Source organism: Labeo rohita, chromosome 3, assembly GCF_022985175.1.
Source record: "Labeo rohita strain BAU-BD-2019 chromosome 3, IGBB_LRoh.1.0, whole genome shotgun sequence".
NCBI lineage: Eukaryota > Metazoa > Chordata > Actinopteri > Cypriniformes > Cyprinidae > Labeo > Labeo rohita.
In genome coordinates, this window is record NC_066871.1 from 39,739,405 (window position 1) to 39,764,711 (window position 25,307).

Genomic DNA, 25,307 nt, shown 5'->3' on the forward strand with positions numbered 1-25,307 from the left:
TCACTGGACGGCCACTGATTCAGAGCTACAGGTGTAACGTTTACGAACTATTACAGTACTGTAACTATATGGTAAGATCCTCAGATGGTAAATACTACAGAAGAATGGCAAGACAGTGTCAGTGAAGGTGGTTGTAAATGTGTGTAAATGTGTGTTAGTTACAGGATCAGAGAATGATACAGTTCCTCTGTTATAGTCCAGATATACTCTCACACGCTCAAGAACCTGTTCAACAGGAAAACCAGACGGTTCACACAATCCATGGCACACACTCCAGACATCAGTGTTAAAGAAATCACGTCCCTTCCTTTGGTTTGATGCTGTAGTTACTCCAACACTCCAGGATGGACTTTCTTTAACCTCCACATCCCAGCAATATGTTCCTGAGTTAAAACCCTCTGAACCCAAAATGCAGGAATAATAGTCAAATCTCTCTGGATTATCAGGAAGTGGTTGACTGTTCAATAGGATGTCTTTCACACTGGTCAGATCATCAGACATGACGAGACGTGGATTTGCAGTGTTTGGATCCAGAATCACAGGAGCTGGTGAGACACAATCAACAGGTGCTTTTATTCTGATGTTCATATAATGATTAGGGATGAACTGTACAAAGATTATTATGACACTTATTCTATTAATCAAGCATATCAGACATCTTTAAATCTGTTTAATGCATTATCCCCCATGCATTATTTCCAGAGTGTGTAAGAGCACAGATCTTCTCCAGACTCACTGTTTTGGACAATGTCCTGCATCTTCTTCCAGACTCTGAACGGCAGGTTGCCCAAGTAACGTGACACATGAATCAAAGCTCCAGAAGGCGTCTGTGGATCCGGCTGTGAGATCTGGACTCTGGAAGAACATTCAGGAGTCAGAACTGCAGTGGATTTGGATCAGAAGCAGAGAGACCAGAGACACCAGCAGATCACTCACCTTTCCATTGAGACTGGAAACTTCTGCAGAACAAACACACAATTTATCATCAACAACTCAATCAATCATCAATCAATCAATCCATGATCTGAAATCAGACCTTTAGAAAGCAGATGTCATTTTCTTTCATCATCTCCTCCATGTCTTTGATTGTGTGTGAAAGAGCTGAGATGTGTCTGTTGATCTCCTCCAGCCTCTCCTTCATCATCTGCTTCTTCTGCTCCTCTTCCTCCCTCAGTGCAGTGATTGTAGCTGCTTCTTCATCTCTGAGAAACTGATGAAGCTTTTTAAACTGCTGTTTAATCTGATGCTCTGTGTGCTCAACTTGAGACTGAAATCAGAATGCATTCACTTTATCTTAAACACATATGTATATATATATATATATATACATCAACTCATTACATCATTCATATCCATGATAAACTCAAAACAAAACATTCTTTTCACATTTTCTCTTAACTGAATTATCAAGAACACTGTTGTGTAACAAAGTAAACCAAACCAAGATCTTTTCTCAGATAATCTTGAAATGTCAGTTTCCTTAGTTTGTATAAAACATGTAATATTGTATAAAAATAACCAACTGACTGAAAGAGTATAACTGACTCTACACTTGTGATGAAAATGTATTTTACTCCTGATGTTTCCTCACCTTGATGTGTTGAACTGTTTTCTCAAACTCTTCTCTCATTTTCACTCCTTGAGTAACCTTAATTCGTAAGGATTTCAGTGTTGTTTTGAGCTCCTCCTAGAATGTATCAAAAGTTTATGATACTGTTTTTTTATATATGTAACAAGAGACATTTGCCATACCTTATATGATGAAACGGCTTCACTAATGGGTCTGAATGTGTGATCAGTGTGTGTCTTTGAATCTCTGCACACTAAACACACAGGCTGTTTGTCCTCCAGACAGAAGAGTTTGAGTGTCTCACTGTGTAAACTGCAAGAAGGCTCTTCGACAGAGAGTGAATCCATTTTCACCGTTTGCATGAGTTTCAGCAATCTAAACATTACTTTTTAAATGTTACTTTCAAAAATGAATAATCACGGAAATCACAAAGATCTTCTGTTTGTATTGAAATAAAGCCCTTCTTTGAAAGCGTTTTTCTTTATTCTCCACTGATCATTGATTCCTATCTGATTGTTTACAGATATTATACCAAGCATCAGAAAGGAAAGAAATGAGACAGTCGCTTCCTGGTAAGTGTTTTAGGAGGGTGGACCAGTTTAGGTATGTTGTGCAGCAGGTCAGACAGTAACACCAGAATTTCCTTAAGTAAGCAAGGTAACACAGATTTTACGTACAGCACACTTTGAAAATTATTCGAACATGATATGATAGTGGCTAACTGGATATAGAGCAGCACAGTTTGAAATAAACGATTTAAAGTTTAACCATTCAGTGACTGGTCATGCAAAAGGTCTCAAGCACAGAGTAATGGTCTTTTAAAAAAAATCCCCTAAATTTTGCGTCAGAAAGGGAAACTCCCACAATAGGCAAACAGTTAAAAATAACGGTGTCCAAGCTTTTTCAGTGCTAATTGTGCTCTGCATGTATTTAGCACATCCCGATAGCAGTTTATTATTATTATTATTATTATTTTATTATTATTATTATTATTTTGGCGCAAGCTTAGTAAATATGTTATGTAAATATGGCTCTAAATCTATTCTCAAAACATTTATTAAACTGTTATGCTCTCATTAAGAGCATGTTACGTGTTGGATATTAAAGATTTGTAAGAATATTTGTTAAATAGTAGATTTGTAGACAAAGTAATTGATTTGAACAAAGGTTGTTTTTGTCTAGAAAAAGACTAAAAATATAGATTTATGTAAAATTTAGCGAACAATATGCATTGCTTCCACTGACATTTTGGAATGTCGTTGCTTTGTCATTATTTAGCGATTTAGCTCAATTGTCAAAATTCACAGATTTGCATAGAATACTTAATCTAGCATTTTACATTAGGCTACATCAAATATATCAGATTTTTCATATTCAGCTGTGATAATTCGTGGGCAAGATATATTTTTATGATTTTAAATGGTAGGCTTTTTTTATTTAATCCTATAAATTAAATTGCAATTGTAATAATTACAGTTCAGAAATATTCATCACTAGCACTGTAACAAGATGATAATAATTATGACAGCATCTTTAGTTATGCAAGATTTAACTCATTTTCTAAAGTAACTTTAATGTAATTTAATTTGAAATGACTTTTTTTTTTTTTTTTTTTTTTTTTTAATAAATAAATAAGTGGTTCATATGGGAAAAAATATTTTTTTACTTCTTTCTCAGTTTCATATCACTCTGCTTTAAGACAGCCCCTTGTTTACGCACTCACTGAAAACCAGAAGTCTTTGAATTTAACAGAAATGAAACGTATTTCCCACTTCAACCTCTGTAATAGAGTCACACCGTTGTTCTTCACACCGTTGTTGTTCATATTTGAGTTGCATTTCTGTCAAGGTAGGAACTTAATAAGATCCAAAAAATAATGACTTTATCGTGTTGTCTGCTGTTAATAAGAAATCGTATACAATGATACATTATATTTAGGTTAAGTGAACTGTCATGTTATTTTTTTAATTATTATTATTTACTTTTTTTTTTTTTTTTTTTTTTTTTTTAATTTTAAGGCAGCGGGTTACGTCGGTTCTTTAAAGTTAAGTCAACTTATCACTTTTTAGAGTGCTGTTTATATTGTTTCTCAAAAACATCGCCGTTTATATTGTTATAGTGTTATATTGTTTTTCAAGAGCACCGTAAATTAAGCTGAGTCGATGCATTTGGGAAACCCTTGAATGAACTCCTCGTATAAAAATCTTCCAGGTCTACCAACATTTGTTGTGATTATCCCACTACAATGCTAACTTTAATTAACTCCATAATAGGTATGCAGTAAACGGGAAACATTCAAGTAACTGAAAAAAAATGCAAGGCTTTTTTTTTTCGGTCATCACGATTCTCTGAAAACGTGTGATTATCAGAAACAACAGTGAAAGCGAAAGTGAAACCCGTGCAACTACAATGTGTCTTTATATCTTTATAACTTAAATATTGGATTTTAAATAAATTATATATATATATATATATATATGTAGTAGCTTTAAACAAAAATAATGTTATGTCTATATTGGCTTACTGTTTTGGAGCAGCCCTTATGAAAATTAACCATGGTTATATTATAGTAAAATAAATTATTATAGTATTGTTTATTTATTCATTTATTTTTTATTACTGCATTTGTATAACCACACACATTCGTAGAAACCATAGTTAATTTTCGCAAGGGAGTTTTAGGGCTGTACAGTATGACGATGAGGGGGAGGTACTGTCCCCCAGTCCCACCCGTGATTTACGCCTATGATTCCCGTTTTACATCAGTGTGTATTTTACAAACTATACATTTATATTGTGCTAATACCAGTGTCTGAAAATTAAAATTTGCATTATGTAGTTGAAAACACTGGATGGATAGTTGTGATGTATGCAACGAGCTAGAGCGCAAATTTGAATTTAACAGCTGATCACATGAACGTTCTAAACACACCGGCCCAACGAGGGATCACATTCACACGAGTGTATCACACCTCCAGCAGTAATGAAAATATTCATCGTGAAACTCTGTCATAGACATTATGTATAAATCTTACTTAATTTAATAATCAATTTAAAAGGAACGTATACCCTTATCAGTGTTGGGGGTAACGCATATTACAAGTAACGCGAGTTACCTAATATTATTACTTTTTGCAAGTAACTAGTAAAGTAACGCATTACTTTTGAATTGACAAGAAAATATCTGAGTTACTTTTTTCAAATAAGTAACGCCAGTTACCCCTCCCCCCAGGGGCGTTGCTAGGGTCAGAAGAGATAAGGGGCATAGCCCCTAAGCAGTACCCCCCCCGATCCCCCAAAAAAACAGCCCTAATTCACCCCGCTGCCTCCCACCAACTCATGGATTATTTGCAAGGCAGTTACATTATTTTATAAATGATTAATAAATAACAAACCAATACATATTGTACTCTGAACACACTGAACAAAACACAGTTCTTATTATCAGTACTCTAGTTGTCTGTATTCGTTATAACCTTCGCTTTTCTTCTTGACCAGTCTGTCTGCCTGTTTTGTTTATTATTCTTCCTATTTTTCTATTTCTCACTTCTGTCTGTCTTGTCCTTGTTAATCATCCACTTTCTGACTGTTCTCTTGTTTTGTATTCTGACTGTATGTCTATATATATATATATATATACACCTTTATATGTTCTTTGTCCTTCTTATCTGGCATTTCAATTGCATTTCTCATTGTCTGTGAATTGTCTAACATTTTCTTGTCCTGGTATCTCAGTCTCGTCTGTTTATTTTATTTTGTTTGTATGTCTAGTTAATCTCTCGCCATGTCTTTGTCGTCTTTCCTCTATTGCTGTTTGTATGTCTTTCACAGCAATATTTTATTTTTTTGTCTCTTATTTTTTAGGTGGAAGCAAGGCCGGTTCTACGCAGGGGCAAGAGGGGGCAGTGCCCCCTCAAATAAATGTCTTGCCCCCTCAAATCAAAATTTTGAAAACTTGAGAAAGCACATGTTAATATACTCACAAAATGAATATATTACAAGTTGACAAAATGATCTGCGGTAGCGGAAAAATCCGCCGAAAAAGGGACACTACACAATACGGTATTAGATTTTCCTCATGTCTCTGTCCCTCCCCTGTGTGTATTCATTCACAGGCTGCAGCGCACGCACACAAGCGCACACACACACACTCCTCCGAGAGCCCTCGGTAAACATCCAATCACCGTCCGTATGCAAATGAGTCAAGACGCAAACTAACGTAGTGTTGTGTCGGATTTCAGCGCGGTCACCGAGTGGAAAGACTTTGAAGAAGCTGCAGCGTTTTTATATAAAAAAAATATATATATATAAAAAAAAAAATAAAAAAAACATAATATGATCTGTTCTATAGCCCATCTGCTTTTACTTATTTTTTTTATTATTCATAAGACAACCTTTCAGTTTTGTAAATATTCTAGTTATAGTGTTAAGTCTTACTTTAGGTTAAACGTTTTTGAGAATTAGACCACCCAGCTAAGATAAATGTTATGTCGTTGATTGATAAAATCTGGATTAAGGACATTTTATTTTATTTTATTTTGTTTTATTTATTTAATTTTTATTTTTCAGTTTCCCCCCTAAGGGAATTGCCACCTTATTGTGGTCAGGGGGTTTGCGTGCCTCAGTGACCTTAAGAGCTATACCAGCAGGAGCTTAGTCTTCGGACACCCAAGTTGGACAGGTCTGAAGGTAGAGGCCTGACAAAGTGCAATCCACTTCTCCAGGCTTTGGACACAGCTAACAACACAATTCAGCAAGGAAAATACTGTTACTATAAGCACAGGGAAAAAAACAGTGCTCGAACATGATGTGTACACATGATGCCCCCTTCACATTTCTGACTGCCCCCCCCATATGTGCCTGTCTAGAACCGGCCCTGGGTGGAAGAATCAGTGTGTGTCTCCTTGACTTGAGTGTAGCAAATCTGTCGATTACTCTTCCTGGCTCGAGTTAACAGATTGTAAATTTATTGTAAAAATCAAGCAATAGTGTTATAGTCAGACAATGTAAATCACTTAATAATAACTTCTTGTTTATTTAACTGTTGTATTATATCAATATCAATAATATAACGCGTTATTTGTTTCCCTTGCCTTTCTGAATACAAATATATATTAGTGTATTTGTAATATGGTAAATGCGTGGGGGGAGGGCTGAGCCCATTCAGAACAGCTGGAGCCCAGAGGGGAGTGTCGGCGGATATTAAAGAGAAAACCGATTTTCATTCAAACAAATCGATGTAAACTACACATTCGAGTTAATCGATAAAATCGATTTATCGCCCAGCCCTAATAGGCCTATCGAAAAATCTAAATTTTTGACAACCCTAATGAGGTGTAGCAAGCTATAGCATAAGCCAACCATTTCTGATTTAACTATTACAGTAACAGATGTGACTGACTACATCATATCTAGATAAATATGTCTAGATATCTATATCATATCTAGATAAATATGTCTAGATAGCTATATCATATCTATCAAGATAGTACAATTTACGTTTTTTTGAATAATGCGCCTTATTTACATTAATATGACGCACAATTTATTAATTACAGTTATTTTATTTCACCAAAACTACACACATTTTAGACTGTGAAAACAAATATTAAGCTTCATCAACTATTCAGTTTCGCGGAACAGTTGTATTATTACCTCATCTGCTCCTCAAAATAATAAATGAATGACGACAGTGCAGTGGCGGGATTTTTTTTAACACTTGCCGTCTGACAACAGTCTCACCTGCCGGTAGAAACAGGTACTGCTGAACAGCTGACTATTTAAATACCCGACACAAAAGCTGCGTTAAGTGGAATGCGCGTGATGTAAGCGGTAATCTATCACAACCAGACTGCTTTTCATTATGGACAGGCGAATTTTAAGTACTTGGATAACAAAATAAATGTTATACAACCTATTTTATTTCAAGTGCAACATATTCCAAAAGATCAGGGGCTTTTGACAATACACCAGGCCCCCCCTCGCAACGCCACTGACTCCCCCCATTTATTGATTAAAAGCTCTCCTGTCCCCATGTTGAGAGAAATCGGGAGTAAGGTGATCTAGAATAAATGTGAACATGCATAAATTCATCTCACTCACAAAAAAACAGATTCAGTATTTCTCAAAATGAATAAAAACAGTGAAATCCAATTCAGGACGCAAACCTAAAAATAAGATTCAAATGAAATAATTAAATATGTTAAATAATACAAATATCCTTAATGCATTTAAACATTTTATTAACTAAAATTTATAGTCTTTGCTGCCGACCTTCGATGATCCAATTCAGCCATACTAATAATTTGTTTCTGTTTTCCTTTTTTTTTTTTTTTTTTTTTTTTTTTTTTTTATTGCTGAAGAGTTGATATTTTTTCTTCTGTGGTCTACTGTACAGATGTGAATTTACTTTTCTCAAAGCCTGAGGCTTTTAGTGTGTAAAGGCTTTTACATTTGCCAAAAATAGAACTTTTTATATTAAAAACAAACAAGCAAGCCCTGCCCAGATTTAAAAAGTAACGCAAAAGTAAAGTAACACATTACTTTCCATAAAAAGTAACTAAGTAACACAATTAGTTACTTTTTTAGGGAGTAACTCAATATTGTAATACATTACTTTTAAAAGTAACTTTCCCCAACACTGACCCTTATTATATATGCTGTATGCCATGGATCAGCAGTTTGTAAAACGAATTGATGGATGACTAAGTTGCGGGCACCTTCTTCTGGCGAGAAGTGGGAATTCACTCGCTCCTATTGCGAAGTTTCTCTCATATTATTTTTGATTACATGTAAAATCTTGTTTTCACGTCAATATAATATGTCATCTCACTTTTCTTGGCTAAACAGCTCTTATTACAAGACAGAAGTCAAAATTCACTGCACAGAAATGGCGGAATCAGCAGCAAGTCGGTTTGTGGATCAGTTCAGCTGTTCAGTCTGTTTAGATGGACTGAAGGAGCCGGTGACGATTCCCTGTGGACACAGTTATTGTATGAGCTGTATTACTGTCTGCTGGGACCAGAAAGAACAGGGGCCGCCATACCGCTGTCCCCAGTGCAGAGAGAGCTTCAGTCAGAAACCTCTACTGAAGAAGAACACCCTCATAGCTGAGATGATGGAGACACTGCAGAAGACGGCTCTGCAGACGGGTGCTGTGGACTGTGATGTTTGCATTACAGAGAAGAACAGAGCTGTAAAGTCCTGTCTGCAGTGCTTGGCCTCCTTCTGTCAAACTCACCTGCAGCCTCACTATGAATCTCCTGCGTTTATGAAGCACAAACTAGTCGAAGCCTCCAGAAACATTCAGGAGAACATCTGCCTCAGTCATGGGAAACTTCTGGAGATGTACTGTCAGGATGACGGTCAATGTATTTGTTGTTTGTGTACTGATAATCATAAAGGACACAGTGTGGTGTCTGTGGATTCCGAATGGACTAGTAAAAAGGTAATATCAACAATAACAAAAAAATAAAAAATAAATAAATTATAATATTTTAATAATACTTTTTTTTGTTACTTGCTTTTATTAGACAGTCATTTCAGTTTAGCTTGTTACACACTTTACCAGAAAGGAAAGGGTCTATTTTTGTGTATTATTGTTTTATTAATTTTTTATGTTAACATCCTCAGGATGAGTTAATGGAGACAGAGGTGTCATGTCAAAAGCTGATCCAGGAGCGAGAGAGAGGTCAGCAGGAACTCAGTGAAGCTGAGAAGCTTCTTACAGTAGGTTTCTTTATGTTTTCTTAGAGAACTTGACAAAAATTGTCCACATTTTGGCTAGACTGCCAAAATCACATATTTCCGTCTCCAACAGAGTTCGGCGCTAGAGACCATGGAGGATGTTGAGAAAGTCTTCACTGAGCTCATCTGGTCTCTTGAGAGGAAACGCTTTGAGATTAAAGAGCAGATCAGAGCTCAGGAGAAAACTGAGAAAGATAGAGCAGAGGAACTTCGCAAACATCTGGATCAAGAGCTAAAAGAACTCAGAAAAAGACAAGACAAGATTAAGAAGCTTCTGATTACTGATGATCAGATCCACTGTCTGAAGGTAATACATGTAAAAGTCATTTCTATGGTTGTGCCTGTCAACTTGACAGCAAACAGCCGAAAGTCTATAAATTTGCCAATAAACAGGATTTGTAATGGGGTTGAAAAATTTGAAGATGGCAGAAGTCATTAAAAGTTGGATTTTCAGTTGAATTTGGGGAAACCACTTGAATCATTTGCTGTGTTGAATAATTCCAATTACTTTTTTTTTTATTTGTTAATTGCAAACAGCTAAAAGTCTGTAATGGGGTTGAATAATTTTGATTGCAACTGTATATCCCCAAACACTGCAACACCGTCACAGCCCTAGTCATTTCATCACTGTATACTACCATGTTTCTGTACTTACTCACTGTTACACATTATTTGTTGTCTTTTGTCATAACAAGCAGTGCTGTATATTTCTTATTTCAGAGCTGCCAGTCTGTGAGTGTTTTACCCACTTTTGAAGGCGGCATCACTCAACACACTCACCTGTTCTTTAAAGACATTTCAATCTCAATGTTTAAGGAGGTTTTGGAGGATGTCTGTCAACAACAAACAGGCAGAATATTCAGAGAAGGTCTGAATATTTTGATATGTTATATTGCCATTCATACTCTGTAGGGTAAAACCAACAAATTAACTGTATGTTGTTGTTTTGTCTCTTCAGTGTCAAATGTCTATGTTTCAAACCCTCCAGAACCAAAGACCTCAAATGATTTTTTGCAGTGTAAGTGTGATTGAGGTTTCTTGAAAAGTAACACTTGTTAATTGATAAGTAGCAGTGGATAATGTGTTACAGTGTGGCCCTTTTGGAACCAAAGCTTTTTGTTTTTTGTTCATTTCTCTTTCTCAGATTTCTGTGAGCTTCACTTGGATCTAAACACTGCACACCAAAAAGTCAAACTGTCAGAAGACAACAGGAAAATATCATCTTCAGAAATAGCTCAGCAATATCCTGATCAACCAGAGCGGTTTAATGAGCGTCCCTATATCTTGTCTAGAGATGGTTTGTACGGTCGCTTTTACTGGGAGGTTGAGTGCAGTGGGGATGAATGGGCTGTAGGAGTTTGTTACATAGGAATTAAACGTAAAGGAAGCACTAATGACTGTGCACTTGGCTTCAACAACAAGTCATGGAGACTGGGTTATTATCTGAAGAAATTCGGATTCATTCATGAGCAAAAAAAAGTCTCAATCCCTGTTGTCTCTAGAATAGGAGTGTATCTGGATTACAGAGCAGGAACTCTGTCCTTCTACAGTGTCTCTGACACAATGACTCTCCTTCACAGAGTCCAGACCACTTTCACTGAACCCTTATACCCTGCATTTAAGGTTGGAGCTGGTTCATCTGCCAGGATCATAGACCTGAAAAAAAAACACGTATCCACCTCATTTTGCAACATGGAAGAAAGCTGTCTTTATGACACTGTGAGATTTTCTCTTAAAGATATTTCCTGGTGAAATGAAAATTAAAAGTTTGCAGCACAAAGCAGCATAACAGGCTGATTTTGTACAGGTAAAGTAACTGGAAGTGAATGACACCCAATGGCAGCAGCTGCTTTCTTGTTAAAAATAAGGTGGATAAAAAGAACTGAATTTATAACATAAATGAACTGAACTATTCAAAAAAGCAAAAGATCAGTAGAGGGTAGCACAGGGTAAAATTCAACCACTTTTTCTACATTAAATCTCTTCTCAAAATATATATTAAATGATTATGCTCTCATGCCTCATTAATCATGATTTATTATTCAAAAATCAATATTTTTAGATCATTTTGATGTGCAGTGATTTATGCTCTTATGTTGGATGTTTTAGATTTGTTTGTACATACATATTTTGCTTGTGTTTTTTATAATTGAATTTAAAAATTATTATAATTGATATATAATCATTTGTTTATGCTACATTTCAGACATCTTAATTATTTATCACAACACAGAGGCCAGTTAAGTTCAGTCATTTTAATCTCAGTTCATAGTCTGTTATTGTTATGATATTCCTTCTGTTAAAAAATATATACTTGTGTATAGTTTATAGAACTGTACTGTTTATTTCACATTGCATTGACTGACATGTATTTTCATTTGTCTTTTACTATTCAGTAGTTTAACTAAATTGTCAAAATACATGGATTCAAATCACAAAATATATATCAAATGTATTTTTCATATTCTGCAGAAATGTCAGCTGTGATCAGTTGCGGTCAAGATCTGCTTTCAAGATTTTCAATCTGTTTTTTTTTTTTTTTTGTAAAGCTTAGAAGTAATATATTTTACATGTTTTGATATTAACATTTCAATAATGCTCTCCAATTGATCAAATGAAAATAAATAAATGAACAAATTTAAAAAACAATATTTATCTTTCCCTCTGTGTTTCACCATCTCCCTCATCTTTGAGACACGCCCGTTTTGTTCACGCAGTGAAAACCAGGAAGTGAATCCAAAAGGAAACCAACGAAACTTATTTCTTCACTACACATGTGATTTCAGCTGCTGTAATATATCCGCTACTCTGTTCTTTGGGCCAAAGCTGTAAAGCAAATAACATCTGAGGTGTATTTCGGTCGAGGTAAGGACTTTATAGGATACAAAAATAATGACATTCTCACGCTGTCAGCTTTTACACAGAAATCGCATGCAATTAGTTTGAAGTAACGTTATGTACAGATCGTTTCTACTCCTGTAACTTATACAGGCCTGGTGAAACTAAATTTATTTTTGTACTTAATTGCTAAACGAATATTTTAGATTTTGTTGTCTAATAAAACCGTAAAGCTTTTGAAACAGAATACTTGATTACGTTACATAATTATACTACAACAAAACTATACGTTTTACGTTTTACAATTTCAATAATTCTTTAAAACTACAAACCTATTTCTATAGTCATTTTGTCTGAAAAGACTATTCTGTGCTAAATATGAGTTAGGTTAAACTGACAGCACAAGGCAATAGTATTTGCAGCCTGCAGTTGATGAGCAGAGAACAGAAAAAAAAAAAAGTGATTAACATTGTGATTCTGCTTCTTTTAAAGTATTCTGGTTAAATACTTTGGTTAGAAATAATATGCATACTTAAAAAATAGCATTTGACAAATATTGTTGCTTTTCTTGACAAAACAGCTCTTATTGCAAGACAGAAGTCAAATTCACTGCAAAGAAATGGCAGAAGCAGAAGCGAGTCAGTTTGTGGATCAGTTTAGCTGTTCAGTCTGTTTAGATAGATTGAAGGAGCCTGTGACGATTCCCTGTGGACACAGTTACTGTATGAACTGTATTACTGTCTGCTGGGACCAGAAAGAGCAGGGGCCGCCGTACCGCTGTCCCCAATGCAGAGAGAGCTTCAGTCAGAAACCTCTACTGAAGAAAAACACCCTCATAGCTGAGATGATGGAGACACTGCAGAAGACGTCCCTACAAACGGCTGCTGTGGACTGTGATGTCTGCACTACAGAGAAGAACAGAGCTGTAAAAACCTGTCTGCAGTGCTTGGCCTCCTTTTGTCAAACTCATCTTCAGCCTCACTATGAATCTCCTGCGTTTATGAAGCACAAACTAGTCGAAGCCTCCAGAAACATTCAGGAGAACATCTGCCTCAGTCATGGGAAACTTCTGGAGATTTACTGTCAGGATGACCGTCAGTGCATTTGCTGTTTGTGTACTGATAATCATAAAGGACACAGTGTGGTGTCTGTGGATTCAGAAGGTACTAGTAAAAAGGTAATATCAACAATAATAATAATTTAAAAAATGCATTATTTTATTGCATATATTAAAAGTCAGCTGTGGCTCATCTGTATGGACAGGTGGGGCTGAGCCCTATCAAGATATGAATCCAAAACGTAGACCTCTATATATACCGAATCAATAATAAATTGTAAATGTGTTCAGCATTCTGCAAAAAATATGCTTCAGAATTTTTAGACTATTTTAAGTCGCAAAGTGAGATATTAAAATGTAGCACATGGCTTCGGCAGGCATGTATTATGAAACTCAGAGTGTGTTCAAACTTGTCATGTTTGGTTCGATTAAAACAAACTCTGATGCGTTTGCTCTGTTAGTGCGGTTCATTAAGTAAGTGTAAACACTGCCATCCGAACCCTGGCGCACACCAAACAAGTGGACTGAGACCGCTAAAAAGATGGGTCTCAGTCCGCTTCCAAACCAACTCTGGTGTGGTTCGAATGAAATATGAACACAACTTGCATCAAATACTTCTAAATGAACCAAAAACAGGACGTAATGACAAGATGCGCCGCTATGCGACATGATTTCACGAAGGGAACAAGCTGGGTAAATCCAAAACAAAATGAGCAGAGGGCAAACATGGAGCAATGAGGAGGTAAAGTGCATTTATATGAACTCTTTGTGAATTTGCAGGAGGTGAAAATAATAAAATTATAGACGCACAACAATGAGCATGCTTAGTCCAGCAGATAGCATTAGGTGTATTTGACTTGACAGAACTCACTGAACACTCCAAACGAAAGGAAAAGGTGCATTCAACTTCCACTTCCAGAACAACAATTTACAAATAATTTACTCACCTCCTTTTCATCCACGATGTTCTTGTCTTTCTGTCTTCAGTCGTAAAGAAATTATGGTTTTTGAGGAAAACATTTCAGGATTTTTCTTCATATAATGGACTTCAGTTGTGCCCCCATTTTGAACTTCCAAAATGTAGTTTAAATGCACCTTCAAAAGGCTCTAAATCCCAGCCGAGGAAGAAGGGTCTTATCTAGCGAAACGATTAGTCTTTTTTTTTTTGAAAAATAAAAATTTGTATACTTTTTAAGCAAAAAAGCTTGTGTAGCACAGACTCTGGGAGGCTCGTTCATGATGCTACGTACTATTGAATCACGTCGAAAGGTCACACGGAACTACAGACCCAGTGTTCACAAAGCGAATGCGCAAAGACTAACAAAGTTCAAGTAAGTCAAACGCTGTTTACAAACAAAAAGCTACAATGATGTCGGACGATTCTGAAGTTGTAGGAGAAAATGAGTTTTTTTTTTTTTTGCCATTCTCAACCTTTTTGAGCCGGAGTACACAGACAATGAACTTAGACGTGATTCATAGTAGTGATGGGAAGTTCGGATCATTTTACTGACTTTGAGTCTCGTTCAGCAAAATGAACAAATGTTTTCGCGAGTCATTTAGTTCATTTTGACCAAATAAATTAAAATCTTACGTGTTCCTTCCCTAACACATCTACTGCTCAAAAATGTTGATCACACTACAAACAAGACAAAACTGCAATGCTATAAGAAACAGAAAAGATTAATTCATTGTTTACCTTGGTCTTTAGTCTATTTTGACAAAATATTACGTGACAGCCCCATAAGATGAACGAATGACTCAAAACCCAAAGACTCGAAATAGGTGAACTAATTCCTGTACAGAACCTAATAGGATGTTGCGCATGCACGACTGAACGAATCACTCCCCGAGATGACTTGTTCTTCCTGAGTCACATTAAAGATCCATTCAAAATGAGTGAATCATTCAAGAACATTTTGTGCTTAAAAAGTATAAAAAAAAATATATATATTTTTAAAAATGAGCGATCGTTTCACTAGATAAGACCCTTCTTCCTTGGCTGGGATCGTTTAGAGTCCTTTGAAGCTGCATTTAAACTACATTTTGGAAGTTCAAAATCGGGGGCACAATTGAAGCCCATTGTATGATGAAAAATCCTGAAATGTTTTCCTCAAAAACCATAATTTCTTTACAACTGAAGAGACAAAGACATGAACATCTTGGATGACAAGGGGGTGAGTAAATTATTTGTAAATTGTTGTTCTGGAAGTGGACTTCTCCTTTAAGTTGAATGCACCTTTTCCTTTTGTTTGGAGTGTTCAGTGAGTTCCATCATAAAATATACGTCATTCAGCCTGACAAATCAGGTTGTAAACGTATCACTATGCCTTTAGGTTCAGTATCTTTATGTTCACTGTCAAATATGGCATTGTGAACGCTAAGCAGACCAGGACCAAATGTATCATTTTTTTTTTTGGTCTGGACCAAATGAACTAAACGAACCAAACTACAAGTGTGAACACACTAAGTGGGTCAAGCTGGTCTCTGAGTCATTTGCAGTCTTTAGGCTATATAGGGTATTTTATGTTTGAAAACAGGGATTATAGGGACTATAACAGGGACTATAAAGCTTACAAATTTTTTATGATAAACTAGCACTAAGACCCAGAATCTGCCCTACCAAAATTTACAGTCAGGAGCTGCTAGCATTTATAGTTTGTAATTTTGATTCCCCTTGTTACACCCCTTTACCAGAGTGATAAGATGTTGTGTCTATTTTTGTCTATTGTTTTCTTATTTTTTTTTTTTTTTGTTAACATCCTCAGGAAGAGTTGAAGGAGATAAAGGAGATGTGCCACAAACTGATCGAGGAGCGAGAGAGAAGTCAGCGGAAACTCAGTGAAGCTGTGAAGCTTCTTAAAGTAAGTTTCTTTATCTGTTCTTTAGTTGTAAAGTTTGTTTGACCACAAAAGTAGATTTCGTAAATTCAATAAAAGTAGACAATGATGAAAGTATTTGACTTGGACATAGATTTCACAGTGTTCTTATTTGCTTGACAGCCACTAATTTACTGTCTACCGACATTGTTTTGAGTTGCAGTGATGATCTGTATGATCAGATCTTTGTGTCTCTGACAGAGTTCAGCACTAGAGACCATGGAGGACGTTGAAAAGATCTTCACTGAGCTCATCTGCTCTCTTGAGAAGAAACGCTCTGAGATTAAAGAGCAGATCAGAGCTCAGGAGAAGACTGAGATAGATCGAGCAGAGGAACTTCACAAACATCTGGATCAAGAACTGACAGAACTCAGAAAAAGACAAGCTGAGATTGAAAAACTTCTAATTGTTGATGATCAGGTCAATTTTCTAAAGGTAATGAATTGAAAGTCCATATAAATACTGCCGTATACTGACACACTGTTTAACATTTTTGAATACCCTTACCAAAAAGAAGTATACTTCAAGTTTGCTTAAGAATACTTAAGTAAAGTTCAAATATATTTTAAGTATACTTTATGTAGTAAGTATACAGATATCAGTGCACTAGTAGTACACTTAAGTGTACTATTTCTATACTTCTTGGGACTAAATTGGCCCACTTCCTAGTATATACAAGTATACTTTTAAGTACACTTTAGTAAACTTTGAGTACACAACTAGTTTACATCAATGTTTTCAGTTTGTAGTGCAACTATACTAAAAGTGAACTTATAGGTATACTGATAGTTTACTAATTAAATACTTTTTATACATTTTTAGTACACTTTAAAGTATAATTTCAGTAACCTACTAGTTAGTGATTTTATACTGCAAAGTTTTCTTTAAGAGAACTTTACATCATACTTTAAGTATACTACTATGGTCCTATTAAGGTATTAATTTGTATACATTTTGTTATATGAATATCTGAACATACAAACCATCAACAGAAAGAACAGGGTATCTGCTTGTAAACAAAAACATTTTATTATAGCTTTGTGCATTCTTTTTTATAAACACTTGAATGTGGGTAAGTTTCATAGATATAAAATAAATAAATAAACAACATTTTGAACAAAAAGCTAATAAAAAAGACTATTCATGATAATCAAAGCATAGATGGAGCTGATCAACACCCCAAAGCTTGACAGTCATTATTACCTCTTCATGGGGTGACATTTTCTTCCATAACGTTACACAGTTTTACATATCTATGGTTTTGATGCTGTTTTTTGTCAGACGATTGTGTTAGATTACATGTGGAAGCATCTGTTGTTTCAGTTTCTTCTTCAGTTGTGTTTTGGAAATTCTGTACAGAGGATGTGTAACAGCGCCCCCTACTGTATAACAATGAAAACATGGATGTCAAGTATACTTAAATGTCATTTTAAGTATATTTCTGATAAGTATATAAAAGCAAATTTCTGAAAGGAAGTAAAATGGAAAGTATATTTTCCTATTTTTAGTTTAAAAGAAGTATACTAATAGCACACTTAAACTTATTTTTCGTAAGGGTAGTCTCCTGTGCATAACGAGCAGTGTTTTTTGTCTCGTTTCAGAACTGCCAGTCTGTGTGTGTTTTACCCACATTTGAAAACGTTCCCATCACTCAACACACTCATCTGTTTTTTAAAGATGTTTCAATCTCAATATTTAAGGAGGTTTTGGAGGACGTCTGTCAACAGCAAACAGCTAAAATATCACAAGAAGGTCTGAATATTTTGATATATTGTATTGCCATTCATACTCTGTAAGTTTAAACCAACAAATTAATCACATGCTTGTTTTGTGTTGTCTCTTCAGTGTCAAAAGTCCGTGTTGCCAAGACCCAAAATGATTTTTTGCAGTGTAAGTTCAAATGCGGTTTCCTAGAGGCAAACAACAATTGATAAGTATAAAAAGTATAAAGTATACTTTGTTGTGTATATATATTTTTCATTTCTCCTCCTCAGATTTTTGTGACCTTCACCTGGATCCAAACACTGCACACAATGTCCTCAAACTGTCTGAGGACAACAGGAAAGTATCATTTACATATAAAAACTACCAATATCCTGATCACCCAGAGCGATTTGAAAGATATGCAAATGTCATGTGTCAAGAGGGTTTGTGTGGTCGCTGTTACTGGGAGGTCGAGTGCAGTGGGAAGCAATGGGCTGTAGCAGTTTGTTACAAAGGAATTGGACGTAAAGGAAAAAGTGATGACTGTAGACTTGGTGGCAACAAAAAGTCCTGGAGATTCAGCTGCTATCTACAAAATTTCAGTTTCATACATGACAAAAAGCAAGTCTCAATCCCTGGTGTCTGCTCCTCTAGAATAGGAGTGTATCTGGATCACAGTGCAGGAACTCTGTCCTTCTACAGCGTCTCTGACAAAATGACTCTCCTTCACAGAGTCCAGACTACTTTCACTGAACCCTTATACCCTGCATTTTCTGCTGGAAGTATCTCCTCTGTTAGGATCATTGAGGAGCAAAATTTAAAAATATAATTTATCAATCAGAAAATGTTACAAGAAAAATGTCATGACTGTATTTGTATTTGATGCATATCAAATATTCATTTAAATTTTAAAGATATTAACACTATTATTTGGCAATGTGTAACAACTTTTGATAAGTGACTAAAACAACAACAAACACACACACACACACACACACACACACACACACACACACATTTTCCATCTAAATTACACACAAAGAGGAAACCAAAGATGCCTAGCAGTACACACATCACACGAGTTAAGTAGCTGCTATTTGCAATTGTTCAATTTAATAATAATAATTGAATTAATTGTTAATTTATGATACACATTGTTAGTTGCTTGTACCTGCAATTGTTGATCAGTTAATTCAATTATCCTTTGTAACCATGTAACCTGAAAACACAAAATACAATGCGTAATTAAATATGCAGGTAAAAAAAAACCTGTGAAAAAAAATCAATGCAGATTCCTTCATATCGTGCCCTATTTTTACAGACTCTTCTTTGAGTGTATTGTACTAACTACTAATACATTGTGAAACTATACACTAATAAAACTACAATTATTGAGAATGTGTAGTTTTACTACGTTACTACCCAGCAAACACAGAATGTTCCCCTAATGTTCCCCTAATTCCCGTTTGGTTATTTTTTTGGGAACCAAATGAGAACGTTTTAGGAATGTTCCCTGCAGGTTATTTTTTGGTTTAATTTTATAAAAAAAGAACCTTCCCAGAACGTTCCCTGCAGGTTATTTTTAGTTGTCATATCCATGTAAACTAATAAAAACTTTGCAGATCTTTCTGATCATTCTAATGCTGAAATGTATACGTTTTCATCATAAACAAACTATTTTTTTGCAGAATTTCATGTCTGAAATAAGCGTTTAATAAGTGTAGACATCAAAGTGGTCAAATCGCATTATAATTTATGATAATATAATTCCAATTTTATAGCTAAAATTAAGCCAAGGTTAAGCGTAGTCAGAAAATCATATCATTAACACTGGGTTTGTTTGTATATTTCTTTTCTGCGCGCCTCTGATGTGCACGCGCTTCTCCAGCACGCGCTTAATCCTGCCTTCCACAGAAAGCCGCGCACTCGCGTAATTTAAAAATTAACGGTCATTTCTTATTACTGACTGACTAACATTCGTTGATTGATCTCTTTAATGAATAATTACTCATAATTAATATATATATATACGAGAGTAAATATTGTGACTTCAGGGAAATTTGACACGTCTAATTGAAGAGAACATGATGTTAACGGAGAAGTTTTTGTGACCAAAAGAGAGAAGCACATCGTCGTTAATTCAGTGGTAAGAAACAAATGTAATATTATTCTAAGTAAAGTCAAATAAATGTTATTTGTTTTCAATGTCTGTAAAAATAAAATTCACATTTTTAAAATCCAATATTTTGTTGAAGTCAGTGTTATTTGGTGCTTTAATAAACAAAATCTGGGTTATGGTACTTCTAATCTTATATATTAACGAATAAAACAAATCTGGCATATTAAAGGATAATTTAATGTCATTTAATGCGCCTTATGATGGCTAAATGTGCTCTAAATATCTGTAAGGATTAAACAATAGTTTAAAACAAGACATGGTTTGTAGTAGTGATTATTGAGGTCCACATCCGTTCGTCTTCCATGCTGATTACTACGGGACGCGGGAGTGCTGACATACGGCAGCGGTATCGGAGTGAAGAGGTTAGGAGAACGTTCTGGGAACCTTAAGAGAACTTTCAGGGAACCTTCTAGGAACATAAATAGAACGTTCCCTATTGGTTAGCCAGGAATGTTTTCTTAACGTAAATAGAACGTTCCCCGTAGGTTAGGGGAACGTTCCGGGAACGTTCTCAGAACATTGCTAACCAATAGGGAACGTTCTTAGGAACGTTCTGGGAACCAAAACCTAACGATCCCAGAACGTTCTGGGAACCAAAAATTGTTAGCTGGGTAGCTAATAAAAATGTGCAAGTGTTCAGTGATTCAGTGTTGTATTTATAAATAGTTATTTATATTTTATTTATTATATTATGTATTTATAGCCTACTATTTGACATCCAAATCTAAATTAACATACTGTAAAATATATTTGTTGCTAAGTTTGATGCAGTGACACAATTTTGCGTCGTGATTACGTGATGGCGTCATCGTGCAGCGACATCACAACGTTATTTAGCAACTTTTAGCAATAAATTGACCTTCCTGTAGGAACTTCCCGTGAATATTAGTTGGCAACACTGAACCTGACCTTGTGGAAAGGCTCTTCATAAATGGATTCAGCTGCTCATTTTTGTTTTGACGTCTGAGTCTCCATGCAGAAGGTAAGGTTTAACGACTGGCTGTCAACAACCTGGAGCTGAACACATTCAAAACAGTAAAGCGGCTTAAGGAGAATGTAAGAAAAGCTCTTATAATTTTGAATACATTACATATCTTGTATTAACAGTACTGGAATGCACAATGTCACAGCTAATTCCTTGTGGTTGTGCACAATAGGACAATCAGATTCTGAATCGTCCTTTACTGTCTTTTAAGTATACCAAAATGCTATTTGTAATTCACCCAATATATCCACTAGATGGTGCTAATACTTTATTTAGCAAAATAAACTACACGTTTACATTATTTATGTTGAAGTATGTTCAAGTGTCACAAATGTGTATTATTTATTTGATAAAACAAGTTTATTAGTTATACTCTCGAAAAGATACAACAAACAAACAAAACAAACTGTGAAGGTGTACTCTGAAGGAGTGTTCCCTGTAGTCTTTTCACATGAATTTGTGTCAATAATCTGTTTTCTGGTACTCGCCCCTATTGAAAAAGTATGTTTTCTTTATTCACACAAATAAGAGAAGCAATAGAGGGACCAGATGGACTAAACACATTGTTGCTGATTTATATATATATATAAAAACAGAGAGACGATGTTGAAAGAATTACTCAATTATGGGAAGTGATGTACGTTTAAGGATACTCAGTCTAAACAGTCTCAAAGAGTTTCTTGAAAATAAAAAAAATGCAAGCAAAGTGTTATTATAGATGATAACAGTAAATCTTATTTGTACAAGAATTCAATAGAGTATTTAAATATATTATTTATATATCTTATATTTATATAAAAATATTATTGATTCATAAGCAGGATCAGATTCAACAGTGATTTTCACTGTTAGAGTGTAACTGGTAAAATCTTCAGATAGGTTGTTTCATCAAGATTACGAAACAATGGCAAGACAGTGTCAGTGAAGGTGGTTGTGAATGTGTGTAGATGTGTGTTAGTTACAGGATCAGAGAATGACACTGTTCCTCTGTCATAGTCCAGATCAACTCTCACCCTTTCAAGCTCACGTTTAACAGGAAAACCAAACTTTTCTGACAGTCCATACTTATCATATCGCACACTCCAGACATCAGTGCTAAAGAATTCATCCCCCTTCCTCTGATTTGATGCTGTAGTTACTCCAACACTCCAGTGTGAACTTCTTTTAACCGCCACATCCCAGCAGTGTGTTCCTGAGTTAAAACCCTCTGAACCCAAAACACAAAGACACTCATCAAATCTTTCTGGGTTATCAAGAGGTGGTTGATTGTTCTCACTCCATCTCACACTGGTCAGATCATCAGAAAGGATGAGATCTGGATGAGCCGTGTTTGGATCCAGAATCACTGGAGCTGATGAGACACAATCAACAAGTGCTTTTATTCTGATGTTCAGATAATGATTAAGATTTAACCGAACACACATTATTATGAATTATCAACACTTCTCCTGTTGGGGAAACACATCAGACATCTTTAAATCTTTAAATTTTCAGACGTATCATTTCCAGTGTATGTGTAAGAGCATATATTTTCTCCAGACTCACTGTATTGGACGATGTCCTGCATCTTCTTCCAGACTCTGAACGGCAGGTTGCCCAAGTAACATGGCACATGAATCAAAGCTCCAGAAGGTGTCTGTGGATCCGGCTGTGAGATCTGGACTCTGGAAGAACATTCAGGAGTCAGAACTGCAGTGGCTTTGGATCAGAAGCAGAGAGACCAGAGACACCAGCAGATCACTCACCTTTCCATTGAGACTGGAAACTCCTGCAGAACAAACACACAATTTATCATCAACAACTCAATCAATCATCAGTCAATCAATCAATGAATCCATGATGTGAAATCTGACCTTTAGAAAGCAGATGTCACTGGCTTTCATCATCTCCTCCATGTCTTTGATTGTGTGTGAAAGAGCTGAGATGTGTCTGTTGATCTCCTCCAGCTTCTCCTTTATCATCTGCTTCTTCTGCTCCTCTTCCTCCCTCAGTGCAGTGATTGTAGCTTCTTCTTCATCTCTGAGAAACTGATGAAGCTTCTCAAACTGTTGTTTAATCTGATGCTCTGTGTGCTCAGCTTGAGACTGAAATCAAATTACATTCACTTCATCATCTGAAAGATTCAACCTATTCCAGAGCAGCATAAAGAGTGAGTGAGTAAATGTTGGTAAGTAACTACAACTTTAACTTTCTGAAGTATAAGTACTGTAGTAGTCCATAAGCTTTGCCTCTTTGTCACCATCTGTTTGAAACCTGCAATTTGCGTAATTATCTTCTAAACGTGGGTTGTGCATCAGCACGGCTCCTCAGCATGGATGAATCTAATGTTGTGAGTTTATGTGTGGCTGTCAGCACCATTGTAGATGCAAAGACAAATGGCAGCATGCTTGTATTTCTTGCAAAAACCTACCAGTACCACTCAAATTAGAAAACATTTTTACAAGCTTAACGGAGTGAATCTGACAAAGGTAAGGAGATAGTTTTAAACGCTGACTGGTTACTTGTTCAAAAATTGATTTTGGATCATTTTTATCCAAAAAAAAAAAAAAAATAAAATAATAATAATAATAAATTATGGACTGCAGCTTTAAATATAAATATTTTCATCTTGTAAACAACATTAACTTTGACAACTTCTCTTTTAGCTCACATCTTCCTTCAGATTTATGCATTTTTAGGGCTCATGAAAATTTATCACATTGTCTGTGTTTGCATAAAATGATTTGTTGAAAGTGCTGATGGTTACAGTTTAAGACCAGGTAAATCCCAGATTGAGATGGAACCTGCTAGACTTCTACAAATGCAGAACACACCGGATGTTCACTCAGAGCAAACAACACACTCAGAGCACCACACCACCATAAGGAAGTTTCTCCCCTCGCCAAACAATTCAGCTATTCTTAACAAATTTGTGAATAATCTCAGAAGTATCAGTCCTCACCTTGATGTGTTGAGCTGTTTTCTCAAACTCTCCTTTAATTTTTTCTTTGTGTTTGAGGCTCTTTTGTAATGTCTTCAGTGCTGTGTTGAGCTCCTCCTGGAATTTAAAGTGAAAATCTATGAGATGCCAGAGATGTTTGCATATGTTTATGTATAAAATAGCTACATAGTATAAGCAAAATGGTAGGATACTGAGAAATTTATACATTGTTAATATTGAACTTACAATTTAATTTTTAATCTTCTAGGTCTGTCTTACCTTACATGATGGAACAACTTCACTGATGGGTCTGAATGTGTGACTGACATGTTGTTGTGAGTTAACACATACTGAACACACAGGCTGTTTGTCCTCCAGACAGAAGAGTTTGAGTTTCTCACTGTGCAAATTGCAGATCTCCTCAGATTCTGCTGAACACCTCTCCTTTCTCTCCTTCAGGAACAACTCGCACAAGTTTTGCAATGCAAAATTACATGGTGGCTGATCATTTGAGGATCTTCTCCTGCAGACAGGACACTCCTGAGTTTCCTTGGTTCTCCAGAACTGTTGAAGACACTCTTTACAGACATTGTGACTACATGATAAAACAACAGGATCCTTGAAGATTTCACAGCACACGGGACAAGAAAATTCATCTGCATGTAGTGAAGCCATTTTCACTGTTTGAGCTCTAGTAATCTAAGCTGTACTTTCACTTTCTGAACGATGTTTCAAAAATAATCACAAAGATCTGCTGCCTGTTTAGAAACAAACTTCTCAAAAATCCATCATGAAAGTTTTTGCTCTGTATTCTTCATTGCACGCTAATTCTTCGTTGTTGTTGTTTTTGTTTGTTTGTGTGTTTTATGTTGTTTTCTCAAGAAAGAAGAGAGTTGTTATGACAGGAAGAAAAGCTAAGTCATTCTCTTCCTGATAAGTGTTATATGTGGGTGGAGTTTCAGTGGTTACTTGAGTAACATTGCAACTACTTTTGCACTTGTCTTTGCACTTGACAACTTACATGACATATTTTCTGTTTCAGTGACTTATGCTGCAAAGTTTTCCTCAACATTTGTCAATTTCAGTGAATGTGAGTTCCTGAACATTATGAATGAAGTGCTATGCTTAGCCTAAAATAAAACTCAGAAGCTGTATTAGAGATAGTGTGGATTTAATGTGCATTAGGGGCCATGAGCGTTGACATTTTCAGACCCATAGACTGTAAAGAGTATAGACCATGCATCTTCCTTCTGCTAGAAAAGTGAAGCCAAAAATATCCCAGGTATGGCGGCTGTCATCTTACGCCAATGACATCATTTGGAGCCCAGGTTTGCACAGTAGTAATTCCACCCATTCAACTCATGCAGACAGAATCACAAGCACACAAACGTGACTCTACACCCCATTTTATATCATCAAATAACATTTGAGA

General features: G+C 35.7%; 4 protein-coding genes across 4 annotated transcripts; 2 read left to right on the top strand and 2 right to left on the bottom strand.

The window, feature by feature from the left end:
* Window positions 1–2,015, bottom strand: LOC127162741 (E3 ubiquitin-protein ligase TRIM39-like). The gene is made up of 6 exons (XM_051105602.1): window positions 1,753–2,015; window positions 1,592–1,687; window positions 1,037–1,267; window positions 937–959; window positions 737–855; window positions 1–545 (listed from the first exon to the last, which is right to left on the bottom strand). The coding sequence occupies exons 1-6, from the start codon at window positions 1,951–1,953 to the stop codon at window positions 1–3; spliced, it is 1,215 nt and encodes a 404-aa protein (XP_050961559.1). The 5' UTR covers window positions 1,954–2,015.
* A 1,339-nt stretch (window positions 2,016–3,354) lies between these two features.
* On the top strand, window positions 3,355–11,102 carry LOC127163390 (E3 ubiquitin/ISG15 ligase TRIM25). The gene is made up of 8 exons (XM_051106604.1): window positions 3,355–3,418; window positions 5,435–5,632; window positions 8,420–9,017; window positions 9,203–9,298; window positions 9,390–9,623; window positions 10,037–10,184; window positions 10,275–10,334; window positions 10,461–11,102. Exons 3-8 carry the CDS (start codon window positions 8,460–8,462, stop codon window positions 11,066–11,068), a joined length of 1,704 nt encoding a protein of 567 aa, XP_050962561.1. The 5' UTR covers window positions 3,355–3,418; window positions 5,435–5,632; window positions 8,420–8,459; the 3' UTR covers window positions 11,069–11,102.
* A 1,653-nt stretch (window positions 11,103–12,755) lies between these two features.
* Window positions 12,756–18,652, top strand: LOC127163393 (E3 ubiquitin/ISG15 ligase TRIM25). The gene is made up of 6 exons (XM_051106606.1): window positions 12,756–13,331; window positions 15,977–16,072; window positions 16,289–16,522; window positions 17,689–17,839; window positions 17,933–17,977; window positions 18,082–18,652. Exons 1-6 carry the CDS (start codon window positions 12,774–12,776, stop codon window positions 18,618–18,620), a joined length of 1,623 nt encoding a protein of 540 aa, XP_050962563.1. The 5' UTR covers window positions 12,756–12,773; the 3' UTR covers window positions 18,621–18,652.
* Window positions 18,653–21,625: 2,973 nt separating this feature from the next.
* LOC127163401 (nuclear factor 7, ovary) lies at window positions 21,626–25,226 on the bottom strand. Its single transcript, XM_051106616.1, has 6 exons — window positions 24,155–25,226; window positions 23,897–23,992; window positions 22,809–23,039; window positions 22,701–22,723; window positions 22,501–22,619; window positions 21,626–22,306 (listed from the first exon to the last, which is right to left on the bottom strand). Exons 1-6 carry the CDS (start codon window positions 24,548–24,550, stop codon window positions 21,804–21,806), a joined length of 1,368 nt encoding a protein of 455 aa, XP_050962573.1. The 5' UTR covers window positions 24,551–25,226; the 3' UTR covers window positions 21,626–21,803.
* Window positions 25,227–25,307: the final 81 nt, after the last annotated feature.